This window comes from Cygnus olor, chromosome 5 (genome assembly GCF_009769625.2).
Source record: "Cygnus olor isolate bCygOlo1 chromosome 5, bCygOlo1.pri.v2, whole genome shotgun sequence".
Classification (NCBI taxonomy): domain Eukaryota; kingdom Metazoa; phylum Chordata; class Aves; order Anseriformes; family Anatidae; genus Cygnus; species Cygnus olor.
Window position 1 is genome coordinate 40356146 of NC_049173.1, and position 17950 is coordinate 40374095.

The 17950-nt window shown below is 36.6% G+C and overlaps 1 protein-coding gene across 5 annotated transcripts in view; it reads right to left on the minus strand.

Moving 5' to 3' along the window:
* SPRED1 (sprouty related EVH1 domain containing 1) overlaps positions 1-17950 on the minus strand; it is a 57523-nt gene that overhangs the window by 19337 nt on the left and 20236 nt on the right. For all 5 annotated transcript variants that reach the window (XM_040557847.1, XM_040557846.1, XM_040557850.1 and 2 more), the window contains exon 2: positions 3769-3943. In XM_040557847.1, coding sequence (XP_040413781.1) covers positions 3769-3943 — 175 coding nt within the window. The remainder of the gene's footprint in view (positions 1-3768; positions 3944-17950) is intronic.

Consider the following 17950-nt stretch of genomic DNA (forward strand, 5'->3'; position numbering starts at 1 on the left):
ATTTTTAGAACAGAATAGCATTTATATTCAGTTTCAGCTTTGCATCTTTCAATTTACACAATTACTTGCTGTTCAAAAGAAAGATTTTAAACTTAGACTTGCCACCCTGACTGGTGATCCAGAATGTACTAGCCACATTTTTCAGTAAAAGCTTGCATAGGAAAGGACTGAAGAAGAACATAAGGTACAACAAGAAACTCTGTTAGACTTTTTGTTTCAGAACGTAAGATTCCCAAAGTCTAAAAACCTGTAAGTGTAATGTATGTTTAACATTGCTGCCATTAAGACAGAAGTGAGCTACTGTAAACACAGTAAAACAGAGCAGCAGAGTGACCAGGTTAGAAGGGAGTGCAATTGTTCCCAGCAGACTGGCTGGAGCCAGATCTAGGAAGGTGGGTATAATAAAGGAGGAAACGTGTAATTATGTCAAGGGTATTTTGTGAAGACTTTGCATTCCAACACAGATCTAAACAACCTGGGTAAACCAGCAGGGAGCATTCCCTCTTCTCCCTCTTCTAAATTAATTCAGTGGTGCCACCACTTTGATTTCCTTCTCGGTTGATAAGAATGCTTTTTGTCAACCTAGGAGATGTTTTAAATAGCTACATACTGCACAATTTTTTTTTTTTTATTTTATTTTTTTTTATGTTCTGCATGCAATCTGAAGTTTGTTCATAACAGTGCTGATAGTAACCTAACTCTCAGGTATATAAAGAAATGATGAGAAAAACCCCAGGGCAACTGTGATGAGGTACTTTAGTATTTTGATGTTCAGTCCCAAAGTATATGATTTATATAACGATGACTAAGATCTACAGTCTTAATTAGATGCCCACATATGCTAAAACATATATGAAGAGATTTGGCACTTTAGAATGGAATTGCAATTTTCAGTAGCATCAGATGCAGTACTTAGAGAGGAAGCAACTAAGGCCAGTTTACAAGAAAAAGTAAGAGAAAAACTCTCTCATTCTTTTTGAATATATCCATTGAAGTAGCTAGATACCTGTCCTGGTTTCAGTTAGGACAGAGTTAATTTTCCTCCTAGTAGCTGGCATGTTTTGGATTAGAATGAGAAGAGCGCTGATAACATGCTGATGTTTTAATTGTTGCAGAGCAGTGCTTACACCAAGCCAAGGACTTTTCAGCCTCTCTCTGTCCTGCTAGCGAGCAGGCTAGGGATGCAGCAGGAGCTGGGAGGGGACAGACCCAGGACAGCTGACCCAAACTGGCCAAAGGGGTATTCCATACCATCTGACGTCATGCTGAACAATATATAGGGGTGAAAAAAATCCCACTTCTGACACCAGCTGGGCATCGGTCAACGGGTGGTGAGCAATTGCATTGTGCATCACTTATTTCGTACACATTATTACTATTAATACTATTATTATTATTATTGTTGTTGTTATTCTTTTCCCTGTCTTAATAAACTGTCTTTATCTCAACTCACAGACTTCACTTTCCCGTTTCTCTCCCCCATCCCGGAGAGGGAGGGGGGAGGGTGAGCGAACAGCTGTGTGGTGTTTGACTGCCAGCCGGGCTAAACCACAACAATACCTTAATCTATTACCTTACATATGGATTTTTTTGCTTTGGAATAAATTCTTTCTTCAACATGTAGGCTTGAACAGTAATATTGTTTGTATTACTGTTCATGTTATACTGTTTATATATTGTCCATGTATCTTAGGTAAAAGCCATAGATCTAACTGTATTTGCTGAGATATTTCAAAACCCATGTTTCCCCATCTCACAGAAAAAGTGCCCACATTTCCATGCTACAGTAGTTTTGTGGTTTATTTTTTTATTATTTTTTCCAGGATAAGGGAATTTCTACACCTTTTCTGGAAGCTGGGGCTGCTCACAAAAGAAAGACCTGCTGGTCAGAGGAAATCAAAATGTAATCCACTTAAAAAGGTATTTTAACAGTGTATAATGTGACTGAAGAGGAGAAAAAAGACCATCTGTAAGGATTAGCTTTTTTCCTTTTTTTTTGGTGTTAATCCATTGAAGTATTTTCAGAAATGCCTGTGTGTATCTTTAAAAAGACATATTGAACAAACAATTACATTTCATATTCTTGGTGTTTTCCTTGTATTGCATAACATAATTGTCTACTGTCAAACCTATTTGGACTAGAAAACCAGTTGTTTGGCTTCATTAAGAAAAGGTTATAAGCTGTGCTTTAAAAGTGAATCCACAGGAATATCACTAAGAACAAATGTAGGACCATTATCTACACAGAAAATAAAGAGCAGAACGTTTTTTTTTAGAATCGATGACCTGATCCTTATCTAACAAAATTTCTCTTCCTGTCCCTGCTATGGGGGAGGAATCTGCAAACATATTTATACTAATATGGACTGGATTTTGGACAGGAAGATGAGCAGACACATTTAAGCCTTCTGCCAGAAGCGGAAACGAAACAAGGCTTGCCCAGGGGAATTGGGAGAGAGAACACAAACAGATCAGGACACTGATGGCTACAACATTTTCATATGCATGCTGGAGAAACTTTAAATCAGCCTTCAGTTCTGAGTATTTTATTACCTTAGATTCTGAAGGCAAGCAGTGAATGTTGAAAGTATTAGGAATTAAGAGAAAATTGTCAAGTACTTCTAAATGCAATTAAGCTGCTCAAAAACGGCTTCAATACGGCTAAAAAAAGTTCTAAAGGGAACTACTGCAAAGTGAGGAAGGAACTGCAGGTGCACATAGCTGTGCGGGAACACAGGGTACTCTGCTAATAGCACTACGCCTCGCTGAAACAACTGAGTCAGCAGAATTTCTATTTATATGCTCTCTTCCTACAGTAGTCACAGTCAAGGCAGAAAACTCAGCAGTCCTGCCTCAAGGGAAAAATTGGTATGCTTGAGAAGAATCAACAGCATGGCGTAGAGAAGTAATTCTACCTTTTAGGCTTACACAGCTTAAGTTTAGGGAGTTGTAAATTATTGGCAGAAAACAGTATGCCTTTGATAGAAGTCACTAAGATAGAGATTTTGTGCTTTCCTCACTTTGTTTCCACAGTAAGACATTCCCTTCAAAAATGTATTGGCATACAAGTAACCCAGCAAATGTTAGTAAGCCAATTCCATCTTCCATAGGTCTGCAGGTAGCAACAGCTGATACTCTACACCAGTTTTCCTTTTGTGAGGCTCACTTTCATGGTGCTATTTAAGACAAGATTGTTACAGCTATTTAATGTAGCTGATAAATTAATACTGTCTATGTATTTGTCAAACCAGATGAATTTTTGGACCTGCTAACTTCATGATTTCTTCCAATAGAGAAGTGGGTTTCATGTAAAACAGCTACCTTTTAATTACCATAATCAAATTCCACATCTAACTGAATCATAACTGAGAAATTCCTTCCGATTTTGCGTTCTTAACAAGTTCTCATTTTCTAAATACTGACAACACTGCTAATAAACACAGTATCATCAGTGTATAAACAGGTCAACAAACAGATTTTACTTTGACCCTCTATTGGAAAAAAATGAATAGCAAAATGTTTTTGCAAATGGATGAAAATCTACAGTGAAAAAATATGTTTTAAAGTTGCTGAAAGATCAAAATCTTTAATTCTAGAAATGTTTGGTGTTACCTAAAATAAATAGTTGGCTGTCTCAGTATATAATCATATGAATACAAGCTCAGCAACAGTATTAGATTGAGACTGTAAGTTTACTTTTCAGTCTACAAGCAACCACATGCAAGCATTGGGTTCTTTGTCGAACAGTAAACAGATGTAAATTGTTACCGTTTTATCCCTGAGTCGTTCTCCATGGATAAGAAAATCAGCACAGCTATTCTCTTCCTGGGGAATGACTTTGAAGACTGTGACACAGCTTAGTCCACCCCCTCCAAGTGGTAACCATCCACCACTTGAGTCATCCCGGGTCATCACCACAGCTCGCACTCGTGCATAACTATTACTGGAAGAGATGCAAAAAAAAAAATTAGTTTTACATAAATGCAAAACAGCTAAGTCTAGTTAAGAAACAAGACAAAACAAATAAAGAGGCAAAACAAAACAAACATCATAACAAACCCACAACCAAGATCACAATAATTCATGCAGTGGAGGTTCACTGCTTTCATAACTGTCACCTAGGAGAAACCAGTCTAAGACTCTAATAAACATTCCTCCCTAGTTTTATGCCCTCATTAGGACTACTTCACAAGCATCCTCTTTTACTTGGAGCATACATGTGCATTCCTTGTAAAGAAACTTAACCAGACAGTGCAGTTCCTCAGAGTCAAGATTTATATTCTTCCAGAAACTTTGCAGTCAGTGATCTAGCTAGAGAGGGCCAGGGGCAGGAAAAGAGTACGAATCAGCTCTTGATTTATTTTAGACTAATCATGAAGCGAGTCAGCCACCATGAAATCACACAGAAAAGAGAACAAGAAAGCAGAAAGAGGTCAGGCCTTCTGCCACTGAAATCTAAACAAGGACAGGCTTCTAGCCAGAAATGCTGCTCCCTCCTCCCTCCTTCCTCCCTCCCACATAGAGAGCCCCTCCTTTGGAAGGGGTAAGTCAGAACACAGGTGCTGTGGGGTTTGACAGCAGAATTGGTTATGACTACTTAAAAACTAATATTTCTATTAGCTGGATCTCTCCAGTGCTTGCAGCGTGTGGAGAGTTACTTGAATTTTACAATTTAATGGCTTTTTCCATCATCTAGCATTTTTCTGAAATAAAAAAAATAGTTATCACTTCGTTTCTTAAAAGCCCGATTTCTTTTGCAGAGTCCCAGAAAAATAGTTTGTGGTAATCTTCTCTCTCACCTTTTATTTATTTCTATTTAATTCAATGACACATTTTAGCTTTGAGTAGGAATTTGCTACTACATGTGTTGGAAAACCCTGTGGTTTGTCACGGAATTTATACGATCCTATCCTACATTCTACATACGGTTTACTGCATGAATGAGTATCCCACCACTTCAAGAAAAATAAGCTTCATGATACCTTGCTTGAGTACTTACACCAGTCAGCATTAGTTATGTAGAATTTAGTATTTCCTGTTCAGTCCTTAAAAGGGAACCAAGCTATTCCTTCTGTACAAAAATATGCAATACAGCCATTACCAAACTGTTGTGTTTGAAAAAGACTAAGGTCTTTTCCCAGAGTAACAGAAGGTAAGTTTTTTGCATAATAAATATATTACGTTTGCAGACACACTCATGATTCACATATATGTGTATAAATGTGTATATAAATATAATTTTGCTGCTTAAATACGTAAAGGTCTGCAAAATGGTGAAAAAACAAGACTATCTAATTTTAGCTTATAGACAAGTGAAATTGTTTGTAGTGATTTTGTTTAGCCCACAAACTAACCTCCTCCTCCTAAATTCAGTTAAAATGACGGTTCAGTCAACATTTTACAGCATTTCTATACCAGTATCCCTTAGTAACTTCTCCCATACAGCACATAAATATAACCAAGAAAAAAACAATCTTTTATTGTATGCATCTATCAATTCTAATGTCTGAAAATAAAAATTGCTATATTTTGATGCTTAATAGTATTACTGAAAGTTGAATTGTTCATTGTTCTCTATCACTACTTAACTCAGAGATAATTTCAAATTGCAATTGTGCACTTAAGGCACAAGTAATCATTTGTCTCTTATTGTCTCAGGTGAAGAGCCTCCCCTGACAGAAACTGAAGACAACAGGACTTTTCTATGAAACAGTAAAAAATAGGATGCACTAACTGGTTGAACTGTATTTCCACTATTCTCCCTTCAAGCTAACTACAAATTTAGCTTAAAAGTTATTCGTTCTATAAATCTGGCTGTCAATTTATCTGAATAAGTTTTCTTTTGCATACCAGAACTATAAAGATGGTATTTAACATGCAGTAAGAGTTCAGTTTCATATCTTTCAGGGACAGTCACAGAACTTCACTTGGACTAAATGAGAAAAATTAAAACACTACTTTTAAATGGTAGTTTACACTCCACGTCCATTTTCTTTTCAAGAATTGAAAGAGAAGCAAAAGGTAGAAGATACATATAACTTCAATAGTTTAGCTACTTCCATTTCCCAGAAGTCTTCTGAAATTTTTCCCCCTTCCCTATAGCGAGATGCCTGTGTCTAGTTAACAATCTTGTGTTTTGCTTCCATATTTTCTATTCTTTAGACTATTTGAAACAATATTTATCTTTTCAAATATATTAGAAACTGTCAAATCCACTCCATTAATGCAAGAACAAAAATAAAAGTGCCCAGCAGGTAAATCTGTAATATTTAATGAATAACCTCTTAAATCAAAAAGTTTTTTTTTTTTTCAGACAACTACCTTATAAATTAACGAGACAGATTCATTACTGTACTTGTTTAACAATTCCCAAAACAATGAAGAGACTGCTTTATTCAGTTATTTTATTTTAAAGGAACTGACGTTAATGATAGTTATTTTTAGTAATGATACAAGCTGGCAAAGCAGCAGCAGGTCTTAAGAGTGATTTAAATTTCTAGAATCCCCTACAAATGAACTGAAGATGCTGAACCAAAGCACACCACTGCTGCTACTGAAGCCACCCAGCTCTCCCGTGCCTTCATAACTGAGAGCCCTATCTACATTTCGGAACGTCTATAACAAATTGCTAAAACGCTGGGATGGTTTAGCTGGGGGAAAGAGGACAGACAGTGCTCCCATATTTTTCAGCACCAACCCTACAGTATTTTTAAAACCTGAGAGCCTGATATGTTTACCTGCTCTTGCATGTTCAGATATTGCTGATAGAGCAGCTAAACAAAAGAAAACCAGCCAAACACGGAAATCAGTTGAGCACTGCTCTGATTAAACCTTTTATTAGAACTACCACAACTGTGAAATGCAGCATGAAGAGCAGCACTGCAACGGCAGGCCCAAACCTATTGTATCACATTCAATGTTTCCTGAGAGGCTCTGATTTTGGTTGTGGTCACTAGAAACTGTTGAGTCAAGGGCAAGCTTTATGGGAAAAGCAAAACAGGATTTTGCCCACAGAAGACAGCTGCTCCTCAAGAATAAACCCTGAACAGCAGTGAAGACTGGGGAAACCCAACACCACATGAAAACCCAACACCAATTCACAGTTACGGAAATGGCACTTCTCTCTAACAGAGGAGTGCCTCAGGTAAGGAGATGAGTATTGCATTCTTATGTGATTACAACGAATTATAAATTGTGATCACACTGATTTTCTCCTCATAGTTAAGTACCACTAAAAGTACCACATCTGAGCTGTATACTTATTAAACTTGAAAGAAAGTCATTTTAAGACAACATAGTATACTTTGTACTCAGAGCTCAGATATTAGATCTGCAAAGTTTGATTTTAAGAAATACTAGCATAAGACAATTATTGAAGATGATTCTTGGATTAAAACCAAATGATGGAAAGGGGTGAACTAAGAAGCCTGAGAACGTATTGGGAGTGCAGAAGCAAAGAACTACAAACCATAAGTGGACCAGGAAGATACCGAAGTCACAGTCCTTGCTTGCTAACAACTTCAAGAACATCAAGCATTAAGATCTGACCACAGGTTTTAAGGGCTCTCAGCTCCCTCCAAAATCTGTACTGTACATTGTTGTAATGCTCTTGGGTCCAAAGTGACTTATGACCTGAATGAACAAACTGCTGCTCCAGCCTGGGAAGCACTCCGCTGACCCTGACCAGCAGAGATTTTCAGCCTAGCAACTCATGAATAACGCCTTTGACAGGGGATCGGGTGATGTTAGGGGAAAGGACACACCCTCCCATTCCCCCCCCCTCCCTTTTTTTTTTTTTTTGTATAATAAAGTTATTTTGTTAGTTCAGGGTATTTCTTACTTGTAATATCAAGCCAATTAAAGATACCAAAGCATTATTACAACATTTGTCCTTTCTTCCATTAGCGATCCAAAAGAGAATGAAGGTTAAGAATTTTCTGCCAAAGTGTTTTTCCCAGAGAAAAAGATGAAGAGATGTTGAAGAGGAGGAACAAAACCAAAAAGGCAGCTATCTTGTTGCATTCCATTTTAACCCACTTTCTAGGAAAGGGAAGGTTTCCATGCTGTTGATTTATATTAAGCATTACATATCTTTTTATTTATATTGCATCTTGCACAGTTCTATTTTAATGTAGGACTGAAAAATAAGTGGTCCCAAAAATGTTTGTAAAGGCAACCGAACTGCAATTGCATTTTTTTTCAGTGCTATGAAACTACTACAATCACCATCAAAAAAATGGTTCTGCAAGTTAAAAACTGAACCGTACAAGAAACTGACTCTCTAGCTTAAGGAAAAATATTTAGTGTTATGGTTTCTTTCCAATCTGGAAAGCAGCTTTGCAGAAAAGGACCTCAGGGTCCTGGTAGACACCGAAGTTGAACACAAACCGTGAACGTGGCCTTGTTGCAAAGAAGACCAACAGTATCCTGGAGGAGAGCTGTCCGCAGGCTGAGGGAGGTGCTCACTTCTGCTCAGCACTGGTGAGGCTGCACCTGTAGCGCTGGGCTCCCCAGTTCAAGAGACATGGAGCTACTGGAAGGAGGCCTACAAAGGGCTACTAAGATAATTCAGGGCCTGGAGCACCCTCATGCAACACAAGAGGCTGTGGGCACAAACTGAAACACACGAAGGGTCTAACTGAACATCAGGAAACACTTAATAAAAAACAACAACAAAAACTCTGCTGAGCACTGGCATAGGTTGCCCAGAGAGGTGGACTCTCCTCCTCAAAGATCTTCAAAAGCTACCTGGACGTGGTCCTGGGCACCCTGCTCCAGGTGGCCCTGCCTGAGCAGGGCGTTGGACCAGGTGGCCTCCGGAGGTCTCTTCTAACCTCAACCATTCTGCAATTCGTTTGCTTATTTACTGTAATATTTCAAAGCACAACAACTTCAATAAAACACAGCTTAAAAACCTAACTATTATAGGTTAATTTATCATAAATTCACATATTTTGAAGTAAGAGTTGTTATTGCACAGAACTACTAGATAAACACTTCTGACAAGGCTAAGGAAAGAAAGTCATTTTGAATTCTGAAAAATCTTGACACACTTCGCTATGAAAATACACTGTATTTGCTGGCATGCAAGGAACAGCTCCAGGCTGATCTCTGTGTGAACCTGTCATGGATCAAGGCTCCTTACCTTTGGCTGGCACTTTACACACGTACTTTAACCCCTCCAGCTTCTGGTGCTTGTATGTTTGTAGCCTCACCCAAAGAGCTTGGCTTTTTATGGTTCTTATTATCCAAGCAGCTTTGCAGATGATTTTACTATTCCCAACTAGTGAAGTGTTCAATGAGTAAGTGCATGCCAGGAATACCAAAAGGTAATACCAAACCACCATACTAAAGTCTATTTGACTTGCAGATAACATTTGTTGAGTATCAATTCCATTTAGAAGAAAGTAATTTCATCAGTATCACTTGACCATATTGGTAACCTACTGATGATAAAAAGCCCTTTGTTACAAAAGGTTTAGAGAATGCCACCAGCATGAAACATTAATGAATTATCTGCAACAGAAGATGCAAATATAGCACTAGTATAGCGCTAAGCAAAACATAATTTACATCAAGAAAATAAATCACAGCATATCCTATTATTTTGCATGTAAAGGAAACTGCTATGTATTTTTTGCCATAATAATTATACACGAGGCTTTGCCTGACATGTCTGTTACCATTCTCCTCAACATTATACCAGAACACATACCAAGCTGTCGTGCTCTTAAAAGGCAAAACTTTGTAGATTTTCTCCTTTAAAATGAGAGGTAAAAGGTACGCTATAAGGACAGTAGTTACAGCAACAATGCCTAGGAATTTTTTTTTTTTTTTTTTTTGAGAATCTTAGTAAGAAAAGACGTGGATTTTCAGGAGGAACCATAGACAAGTGTTGGTATACTTAGGATGTTGGTACTCACACTGACTTACAAATGAATAGTTGGGTTCCCATCATACTTTGGACTTCGCATAAAAAAATGAATTGGACGTTCCTGCTTGAGCAAAAAGATACCTACAGAAGCCTGAGCTACCAAGCAACCTAGCCTGAACCCAATATGGCAGATAGAAGAGGCTACATGGGAAACGATATCACCTAAGGAGGGAAAATTGGTATCCTGAAAGAGACAAAAAAAATACACAGTGGTTATTTAGTAGGAGAGGCAATGTAACTTGTAAAACAATGTGTTTGAGAGTGCATCTACAAGTCAAAAGGGAAAAATGAGACACAGATGAAAAAGTGTCCAAAATGGGAAATTGTCAAAACAGTATATTGCTGTTAAGTGTTCTCTTGGATGTAACACGATGAAAAAACAAACTAAAAAACGGTAGCACTAGAATCACATTCCTTTTTGAATACAAAAAACTTAAGATTTGTGACAGTGCGAAATAACTGAGGCTGCAAGGAAGAATGGCTATTGTTGCAAGAGTTTTTACAAAAAGCAAGAACGCATGACGAACTGAGAAGCTGCTAAAAATTTTGAAAACCATGAAAATTACCAAGTAGAAATTTGACATTTGTGTGAATAATATTTAACCCTGCTTCTCAGCTCTTATTGTTTAATAATTGTAGATAGTCTCTATAACTATATATAACTGTATGTCATCCATGATGATACATTACATGAAGTAACCTTTAAGTAGAATGAAGGAGGTCACATCACATACCTGGGTTGCACCTCTTTCAAAGAAACTGCCTTCTGTAGGCTGAAGTTTTTGTAATGGTATGGCTTTTGTAACACAGTATGACAATGGCATATTACTTGGAAAATTGCATCTGATATCAAATACACAAGCAAATAAAAACTTTCTCAAAGTAGTTAAAAAGAACCGAAGTAACATTCAAACATGGGTTAACATGTTTTGGACAAAGAGCAGAACTAAGAGAAGCAGCAGATACAGTAAGGAGTTCCCCTTGGAGGGGCGAGTGAAATGAGTAGGACTTCCATAGCTACCTGTTTAACAGAAGAGTGTTGATACTAGGTGCTCCTGGACTAAATTCCTTCCAATTTTAGGCAGGTGGGATAACAGAATTTAAGTGGTTAGATCCTGCTAATCATATGCTTCCCCAGGCCTAACAGACTTCCTCCAGAAAACCCTAATTTCTCCTCCTCTTTACACACTGACAGCCATGAACTCCAGAAATATCCAGTCTCTTCATCCCAGTCCTGCTTCTACTCTATGTTCTCATAGTTTCTTCCTCCACCTTATCCTGGAATTCAGAGATCCAGAGAAATATCTTCACTGCTTTTATAGCACAGAACTGCCAATGACTCTTCAAAATCCACAGAATCACTACTTGTTTCTTACCACATAGCAATTGAGGTACCGAGGCCATGTATTAATTGCAACTTGCTTACTATTGAAATGTAGAGAAGAAAAATTCCATAAAAACAAAACAAAAGAGTAATTTAAGAAAAGTTTCCATTTCTTCTCATCCTTGCAAAAGCAGAGGAATGTCTACAGAAAAGATGGAAGACGAGCTCTGGCACTTCAGTAAACTTAAGGACAAGGTTGTAGCCTGAGGCAGATTCCACCAAAACTAACACAGCTTGACACTTTTAGTAAATGTCCTCAGACAACATCCATCCAGTCAAGATTTTTGTTTATTTTTTTTAAATAAAGCTTACATATTCAGTTGTGACTTATTTTCCTTGGAACAGCAATGCTTACTACAGTTGATAAAAAATAAAGTTCAGAGACAATGAGTATCTGAAAAACAAGTCAGAATTCTCTCTTCTCGGGACCATTTTCCTCCACTCTTACACACAAAGCCCCTGAGCTTCACTCAGATATGCGAGTACAATTAGATTATGCTCATAGTCAAAGCTATTAGTCATCTAGCCATCAAGATTAAGGATGACAAGACTCCGGAATCCCTGTTAACAGGAAATATGAATGCATTAATCAACAAGTCACTTTGTAATAATGTTCTTGACCAGTAAAATAAGATGAAGGTAACTAATACACTGAAATAAAACCATCGGAATTTTTTATGAGCAGTTTCAGCTACCCTAAGAAGGTATGACTGCCTGTACTGCATATATGTTATTTTCAAACAAGCATCTATGTAATTTTTATGCTTCTTGCATTTAAAAATAGTACTCCACAAAGGTCCAAAAAACTCTTACTTGCCACCTAACACATCTAAGAATTTATTCTGCAAAAGTAAGTACAAAGAGACAAACTATACGCTGCTATACTTTCTCTAACACACTGGAGAACAGTCTCCTATTTTATGTTCACTATATCTGAATTTATTGCAGCTTATCCTGGACTATGGGACAGCAACCGCCTGTAATAAATTTAATTCAATAAAGCCCTGAATGCATGATGATATTCAGTATATAGTTTAGCTGCTGAACTGCTACATACGTCTTTTGCCAAGATATTTAGTGAAGGAAAAAAAAAACATCTGTCCAACTCAGTTTATTCTCCTCAAGCAAAACTTCATAGGGAAGGCAACCACAAATTTAAATTTAAATCTTGCAATGTTAAAACAAATTTGTAAAAGGCCTACCTAGATCATTCCTGACATGCATTTCCCACTTAGCCTGCACAGAAAATGTTCAGAACCAAAAATCAAATAAAGCATATCTGCCTATAAAAAAATAATCTTCCTTTAAGTGTCTTGCTGAGCTTTGACATTACTAATGAATGTTACATATGGAAAAAAATGTTTTAAAACTATGTGCATTAAAACTGTAGTTGATATTGTTAAATCTAAAGCTTGTCTCAACATTTACATTGAAGTGACTTTTCAGGGACTTTAACTTGTCCATAGGAAAATGATCCTGGAACACAATTTACTTTGCAAAAAAATCACTAAAGCTTTTTTTTTTTAAATGTAAGATGACAAAAAAATAGGCTTCCAAAATTATGTTTCAAACAGAAACAAGTGGACAAATCATAAATATCCACACTAACAAATCAGAAAGAATAGAAGCCAAACTGCAAAATGTTTAACAAATAGCACCATAACCAGAGTAAATAAGAAAATACCAACACAGTTTAAAGGGTGATAACTTGTGAACTTCCAGCTCTATTTTAAGAGTTTCTGTTCAGCGATTGAAAGCAAGCTACCACGCCCCTGCTATGCAGCGCCACACTTTGCAGTCTGAATCAGTCTTTTTTTTTTTTTTTTGTATTTTCCCCCCTCCAAAGACACACAAGAGGGAGAGACGAACTGAGACAAATAAGTGAAAGACAAACGCGAAGACTTCTGTTACAATAATCCATCAAAGGAGAGGAAACGAGTTTAACAAGATTATACAAAATGTTTTAACAATGTGCCCCTTCATATTTGCAATACTTCAGAATGAACACTGTGATTTACTTAGCCAATATGTAACTGTATGATCTACGTTTGATAATCTCAGTAATAATTAGTATCCTTAGCCAGCAGTCTCAAGCACAGAAGTGATTCACAAGTCCTAAGGTCAGAGAACATCGGAATGTTAACAGAGCATTGGAAAAAAAAAAAAAATCAAATCCTGTTGTAACTGCATTCCCTACTCCAACTACAGTGTTCATGAGTTTCTACAGAAAGCAATACATAATGAATACATAGTTCATGCATGAACACAACAAGCAGCAAAATAACTAAAGGCCTCTCAGTTCAAAAGGAAGACTATTTAAGTTGTATTATTTGCTGCTGTTCCAGAGGTTTAAAAGCTTGTATTCTTTTTCTGGGTCATTGGTTACAAGTCATGCATGTGTTTTCCCCTGAAAATATATAACATATCAAAATAAGAATACATTCACACTTCATAAATAATATCTAGTCCTGAGAACTCCTACAATAATCACTGAATCTCTCAAAGTCTACTCAGCAACTGAAAATGGGTCCCTAAGCTAGATTTTCCTTGTTTTGGCAACAACAAGGTCCTAAACAAAAGGTTACAACACTGAGATCATGAGATGATTTAGTGTTGTGATAACATCTTGTTGCTTCCTCTTTGAACTTTTCACAACCATTAATGCCATTAGAAGTTATGGGCCTGGGGTAGGACTTCACCATAAGGAGGAAGTGGTGAAAAGGGTGCTGGACATAGTTAACGGAAGCTGCACAAAATCTATGATTGGTGTATCAAGGAGGCAAGTGCAGCAGGCCATAATGAAAGCTCAAAACAATTGTTAGACAGCAGAATCCAAAGGAGGAATAAAGAAGAAGTCCTTCTGCTCCAGTCGATTTAAGAGACAAAAATGGCACATCAGAACAATTAGGCAGATTTTTGTGCAGCTGACATCTGTGTTGCACAGTTTTACTGGACAATACAGATGGCAATCCACCCTAAAAATGTTTTAAGTACAACTATCTGCCATTTCTGTTACATAAAATACAGTATGATTAAATAGCAAAGTAGTATAAAGCATAAATCTGAAAAAAATTACTAAGTCAATGTAGTGAGATATATACTGAGCCATTCCACAAATATTTGTGGGCTTGTATTTAACAGAACTGCTAACAGTGAATCCTGACTGCATATCTGAAGAAATACGAACAGAGAATTAAAGACTCCTGCTTAGAGAGACAGAAGAAAAGAATATGTATTCAATAAATATAAGGAGAAAACAGACTGGCAGAATGGACAAACATGGATGGTGAAGCTGAAATTCAAGGAACAGAAATCTGAATTTGGTAAACTACCAATTTCATCTTTATTTTTTGCTACAAACTTCTGCTCTTCTAGCAAGAAAAGGGCCTTCTCTGCTTATATGCCAAGCACAAGATCTAATAGGAAAAACAGTATGAATTACAAATAATTTTCTCTTATTAAAAAATTAGACTGAGTACTTTTATCTGCAATGAGACTGTCTGAATAATCCCAATAAGCCAGAAGTCATTAACTGCTTTACTAGCTAAAGAAAAGTAATCAGCATTTTATTAAGCAACCTGAAAAAATGAGGTCAAACAACCAATAACACATAACAAGTACTTTTTCAGTGATGTTAAGAAATATATATATATATATATATATATATATATATATATATATATATTTAAAGCTACACAGAATTCCCTATCTAGGGATTTGAGCTTAAATGACCGACTGTATTATAAAAGTTCATCTGAGAACTCCCTAGAGTTTGTTCACAACCCAAGAGTAAGAATGCATTCATCTCATCTGAGCTTGTCATGGTGGATGTGGGTTTTTGAGGAGTCTGCTTCTTGAATTTGGTTGCACAAATGACGAAAAAATTATTGTGTTTGAATGGATAAAAGAATACTCCCTAGTCATACAGTAATTCCTAGACAGAATTCATTTGGCTGTAATTTTTAACCCCTCCTGCAAGTCTTATTAAAGACTTGTTTTTTATTGTTATTATCTTTAAGCTTATTGACTGAAAGAAAAATCAAGAGAGAAATGCTGGTTTGTGTTTAAGGGTTCTAGAACCACCACTCCGCATTGTTAACTACCTATGACTAAAGTAGCTCCTACTTATTTTCTTTGTCTGTATGTTGACTGGGAAGTGTTGTGCGACTTGTACTCAATGCAACCATCTATTTGAGGCATTTTCACAGAAGACTTAGTAAAAACCAGTATTGACTATTCCACATGAAAAGCTGATGTTTAAAGAAAAACAGCTGACACAGTTGTTTCTTTAGGAAGCGCAAAAAAGAAAAAATTGCCCAAGAGTTATTTAAGGGGAAGAAAGGGGAGCTAAAAATGCCAGAACTCAAGTAACAAAAATGAAGTAATAGATGTTTCAAAAGTCAGTTACATGAAGAGATCGGGGTTGGGGGTGGTGGTAGGGAATACTGCTTGCGTAAATTCTTCCCTTCCAAGTAAATTAAAAAACAAACACAAACAGCATCCCTTTTTCCCAAACAAGAAGCAGAGAAATGAGGAAAAACTGGATGCCCTTCTTCAATGTATGCAGCACAAACACTAATCGTGCGTCTGTGTATATATGTATGTGGTACCTATATCCCTCCCATGTGTGGGAGAAACATAATCACAAACCATATCCTTGTTCAGCATGCAATTTGTGTGCAGTGGCTTTCTATGATGTACTGATATCTTCTGCATTAAAAGGGAAGTATAAAATTTGTAGCTAAATCTAAACCAGTAAAAATTGTTTTAAATTGATTCCAGAAAAAAGGGGAAAAAGTGAAGCACTGAAATTTAAATTTTTAAGTGCATATGGATTAAATCCTTTCCAGAAAATACAAGCTGTCCTATTACAATCTAGAGCTGTATCATGTTAATCTTTTTAAATAACATAGGTGGAAAACTGCTAGGAATAATGACTGAATGGGAAGAAAGGTTAAGATGCATTTATACAGCAAGTAAACATAATGATGAAAATGACAGCAGTCAGAATTATCTCTTGTAACCACTTTCTGCAGCCTGATTTCAGAAAGTGTTTCAATATTGCTGATAGTTCTCCACTATCTTCTACCAACAGGTCCAGGGCCCCCTTCATACCTGCACTAAAACTGCTGTTATCACAAGCACTTAAAGTAAAATGATTTAGTACTGTTGCCAGAAGTAGCAGCCTCTCTATACTCTTCTCCTGTCCTGATAGTTTATTCTTGCCATGCACTTTCTTCACTGCTTCTGCAAGTAGGCAGTGATCAACACCAGCATGCTGATGTGAATCGAAAGGATAACTTCAGTCCAGAACAATTATCCAATCTTAATCAGTAAGTGACTGATTTCTGGTCTCAAGGCTGTCTTGTAACTGCTCAAAATGGTTCTGAAAACAGAAGATATAGTCCACACGAGTTCCATGGCAGAGCCTAAACGTGTATGAGAGCTTGCTTCACATTTAGCAACTGCTGCCAAGCTCATTCACATAAACCTGTTTGGATCAGGAAAGGATGGGGCAGTCCCATTACAGCCCAGTCAGAGCTTGGCTGTTTCTCTGCATTATGTACGGATTTTGAGATTAATCCACAACTAGCAATATGGATATTTAAGATTTAAGTCATAAATTTTGGCACATTCGATCTCTTTCTGCAGTATCAACATAACTTAAATCTTAAATGTTCCCTTTTCTGGCTTCATGCATGTGGAATGATGAGCACCAAATGTGTAAGGCAGTTATGAATAGTTTTCTTCCTCCCAAGAAACATACATTTTCTTTCTCTAAATTCTTACTGCCAGAAGTTTTTTGGTATTTAGTAAATCCCAGTTTACACGCTAACAAAACAGACTGAGTTTCCTTTATGTAAGGACTGAATACACAAAGGAAAGCCCTCTTGATTCCAGATGATGCAAGGGGATTAGCTCTGGTAGCACAGAAAACGGATCTTCTGAACACTGCAAAAAGTTTATCCCACAATGTGGTGAAAACTGAGAGGCAAACAAACCACAATTTTTGAGAAATACAACTGAAAATACATCACAATATGAGAATCAATTACAAGCACATCTAACATGCTTGTAACTTTAAATTTTGATATAACTGATCCACCTAAAACAGTATTTTCAACAAGGTGATAAAAGAAATAAGCACTATCTTGCTGCAGATTAAAACCAAAATTATACTCTTAATAATGTTACAGTAAATTAATACTAAAGTTTGTAGCCTTACTGTACAAATTCAGAAGTCTGGATCCAAACTGTAATGGCTTAGCAAAGCTTAAGAATACCAAGTCTGGATCTTTTTAATGGAAAGGAATTATGGCAACCAGCATTTTGAATAAAGTTTAACATACAAATATGATTTGTTTGAAGTGATTCACCAGCTCATCTTCACTGATGCATTTTACAATCATGATCATTAGAGGAAATATCCTTTAATATCCTTTAAAACAACAAAAAAAGTTTTAAAATAGAAAAGTAGCCTTTAAGAACAACCTAGAAAATTTGATTTGACAACTGACCTTTTTGCTAGAAAACATTTATTCATTTTAAGGGATAAAAAAAGATAAAGATGACTATACCAGTAATGAACAATTTGTAGTGGAGATTCTTTACATTTTAATTGAGACTGGTTA